This window comes from Sprattus sprattus (genome assembly GCF_963457725.1).
Source record: "Sprattus sprattus genome assembly, chromosome: 4".
Taxonomy (NCBI): Eukaryota; Metazoa; Chordata; class Actinopteri; order Clupeiformes; family Clupeidae; genus Sprattus; species Sprattus sprattus.
The window spans coordinates 16,799,162-16,802,083 of record NC_137923.1 but is presented as its reverse complement, the minus strand read 5'-3'; the positions used below and the strand labels follow the sequence as shown (position 1 = coordinate 16,802,083).

The window sequence follows — 2,922 nt, the reverse complement described above, 5'->3', positions numbered from 1 at the left end:
TATTGTGAAAGAAATTATTAAATATTATCATGAAGGTTAGACTAAAAAGGAATTGTTCTTCTATTTGATATGATTAGAACACACAGTGTTCATGTTAGGTGCATGTCCGTTGTATTAATAATTAGGTTAGCTATCCCTTCCCCCCCCCCCCCCCCCCCCCCCCCCCCCCCCCCCCACCACCAACTGTCTTAGTGAAACACCGGTTTGTTCATGTGTGTTCTTGTGTAAATGCAGAGATAATGCAGGCTGTGCAGTTGCTGTTGCTGACCCTTCTCCCTGCTCTGGCGGTCAGAGCCCAGTCTTTCCATACGGGCCAATGCCCGGTTCCCTCTGTACAGCAGGACTTTGATGCTGCCAGGGTATTAAACAGTTTTTTCTTACACTCTAAACACCAAAGCCATATTGGCATATCATCTATTAAGTGTCGTTGTCTTTATAGTACATGGGCAGGTGGTATGGTATCGAGAAGCTGCCAGCTGTGTTTCAGACGGGCAAGTGTAGCCAGGCCACCTACACCCTGCAGAGTGACGGACAGATCAAGGTCCTTAATCAGGATCTTCAGTAAGTGGAGCTTTGCTTGTAGAATATACTGTATGTGTGTGCGTGTGTGTGTGTGTGTGTGTGTGTGTGTGTGTGTGTGTGTGTGTGTGTGTGTGTGTGTGTGTGTGTGTGTGTGTGTGTGAGAGTGTGTTTGTGTGTGTGTGTGTCTGTGTGTGTGTCTGTCTGTGTGTCTGTGTGTCTGTGTGTGTGTGTGGGTGTGTGTGTGGACTCTAGTTGACTTTCACAAACCCACCTCATCCACAAGGGGGCACCAGCATCAGGCCCTGAAGCAATGCTGATCAGAAGAGAATTCAGTGTGGTACAATTGGAAGGCCAGTGTGCCTGACAGTTTGGTTGACATTTTGGTTTAGTTGGAGACCTTAGTTGTGAGCTTTGACGGCAAACAGAGTTAGTAACAGTCAGGCATGGGGGGGGAAAGGGTAGGTGGGTGCTTGAGGACCTGTATTTTCCCTCTGAGGTGACCCTACTCATTGGTGCATATTTCATCACCGGCCGCTCCACAAACTGTGTGTGTGTGTGTGTGTGTGTGTGTGTGTGTGTGAGTGTGTGTGAATGTGTGTGTGTGTGGGGGGGGGGGCATTCTCTTTACAGCTACTGTGCTGTTCTCCTCTGAAACCCACTGCTAAGAAGGACTGTTTCTGTGTAATTACAGTTTGTGCTTTTGACAGGTCTGATGGAGAAATCAGCAAGGGAACCAAGGGAACAGCATATGTGGCAGATCTGAGTGACCCTGCCAAGCTCGAAGTGATCTTCTCTGGAAGTGAGTATCACTGATTCACATTTAGAACTGAAAACATGAAATTCATGCAGTCAATGAGTTTTGTTCACAAAGACATATGAAGTTCAACTCAATAAAGTAAGGTGATGTATAATGCAACAAGAAATCATCACTGATGATCTTTCAGATCCACGTCCCCGTCCTTACTGGGTGCTGGCCACTGACTACGACAGCTACAGTCTAGTGTACTCCTGCACCAACGTTGATGAGCAGTCCTATGTAGAATTCGCCTGGATCATGAGCAGGTCCCGCTCCCTCTCAGCAGACACCATCACTGAGCTGAAAGACAAGCTCCACTCCTACAACATCGAGACTGACAGTATGACAGTCACGGATCAGACCGGTTGTGGTAGCATGCCTGCATAAACAAGACGACTCCTCCTCTTTCACTTCGGTGGTGAGTGAGGAATGTCTGCATCTAACATCCTCCATGATCCAGCATGTTGTTCACCTGAAGAAGCACATGAATAGTTATGGATGTAAATGTCATTAGTTCCCAATGCAAAATGGCATGTTGAATTACATGAATTGAATAAAAACATCACAATGACCAAGCTTGAATTTTTCTGCACTGCAATTGGACATAAACTACAAAAGAACAGCAATAACAAAGACTGACTTTTTCCACACTTCAATTCATTGTGGTTGTATGTTTCAATTGAAAACAAAACTCCAGCATTCAATTCGAATTTCAAAGTAAAAAAAATCAAAAACACTAAAATACAGTCCCAACATATTCAATATTCAGAAGGCAATATATAACAAACCCACTATTCAACATTACAAATTCAGGCTGCCAAAACGCCTCCGCCATAATGGAGCGGTCAAGATCCGCTAGTAAACAATACAATGTGTATTGAAAGATACAGACATCCGCAGAGAATCAACTGTAACTCGCTTAATTCTGAACCAATTTTCATGAAATGTCATGTTTGTTATAAACGTGAGAAATTGAACATGATACTGGCTAGTGGCTACCAATTGGAAAGAAATTCGGTGACTGGGGGCGGATCTAATCAGCTCTGTGTGAAAACATTAACCTTCTTAATAGCCATAACTTCCCCTGGGACACGTGGGCTCCGATCTACAAGTAGGCAACATCAAGTGTAAATTATTTAGATTTAAACAGTCATTGCCACCCTTCACATTGGTCTTGGCAGTCACATTCTGAACATTTATATATGTGTAGTGTAGGCTATCACATGATTGTAGGTTCAAGATTGACTTCCCGCCAGGCTTACGCACGTCTATGGACGCAAATGATAATTAAAAAAAATCCCTAGAAACGCCCCTGCACCCAACATAATCATGAAAAAAATATTAGATGCAAATAAACAAGAATATATATTACCATTTCTTCTTACACTATTGAAATTACTGGGGAAACAATAGAGCAATGGCACACTAGCTAGCTAGAGATTTAATCCAAAGATGTCAAAAGAAAGCTCTTTGAAGAGCAGACAACAAATTTGTTAGAAAAGAGCCGTCTAGGTATGTGGCTGTCTTAATTACAATCGACCTATCGCCTGCTAAACAGTGAAGATGGTATTTTAACAACTGGATATTTTAAAACAGTGTTTTCG

General features: G+C 43.2%; 1 protein-coding gene across 1 annotated transcript; it reads left to right on the top strand.

Annotated features, from left to right (window-relative positions):
- Window positions 1–239: 239 nt before the first annotated feature.
- On the top strand, window positions 240–1,705 carry LOC308363382 (apolipoprotein D-like; the record flags this gene model as incomplete). Its single annotated transcript, XM_080836193.1, has 4 exons — window positions 240–359; window positions 440–561; window positions 1,230–1,321; window positions 1,467–1,705. 4 exons carry the CDS (start codon window positions 240–242, stop codon window positions 1,703–1,705), a joined length of 573 nt encoding a protein of 190 aa, XP_080692319.1.
- Window positions 1,706–2,922: the final 1,217 nt, after the last annotated feature.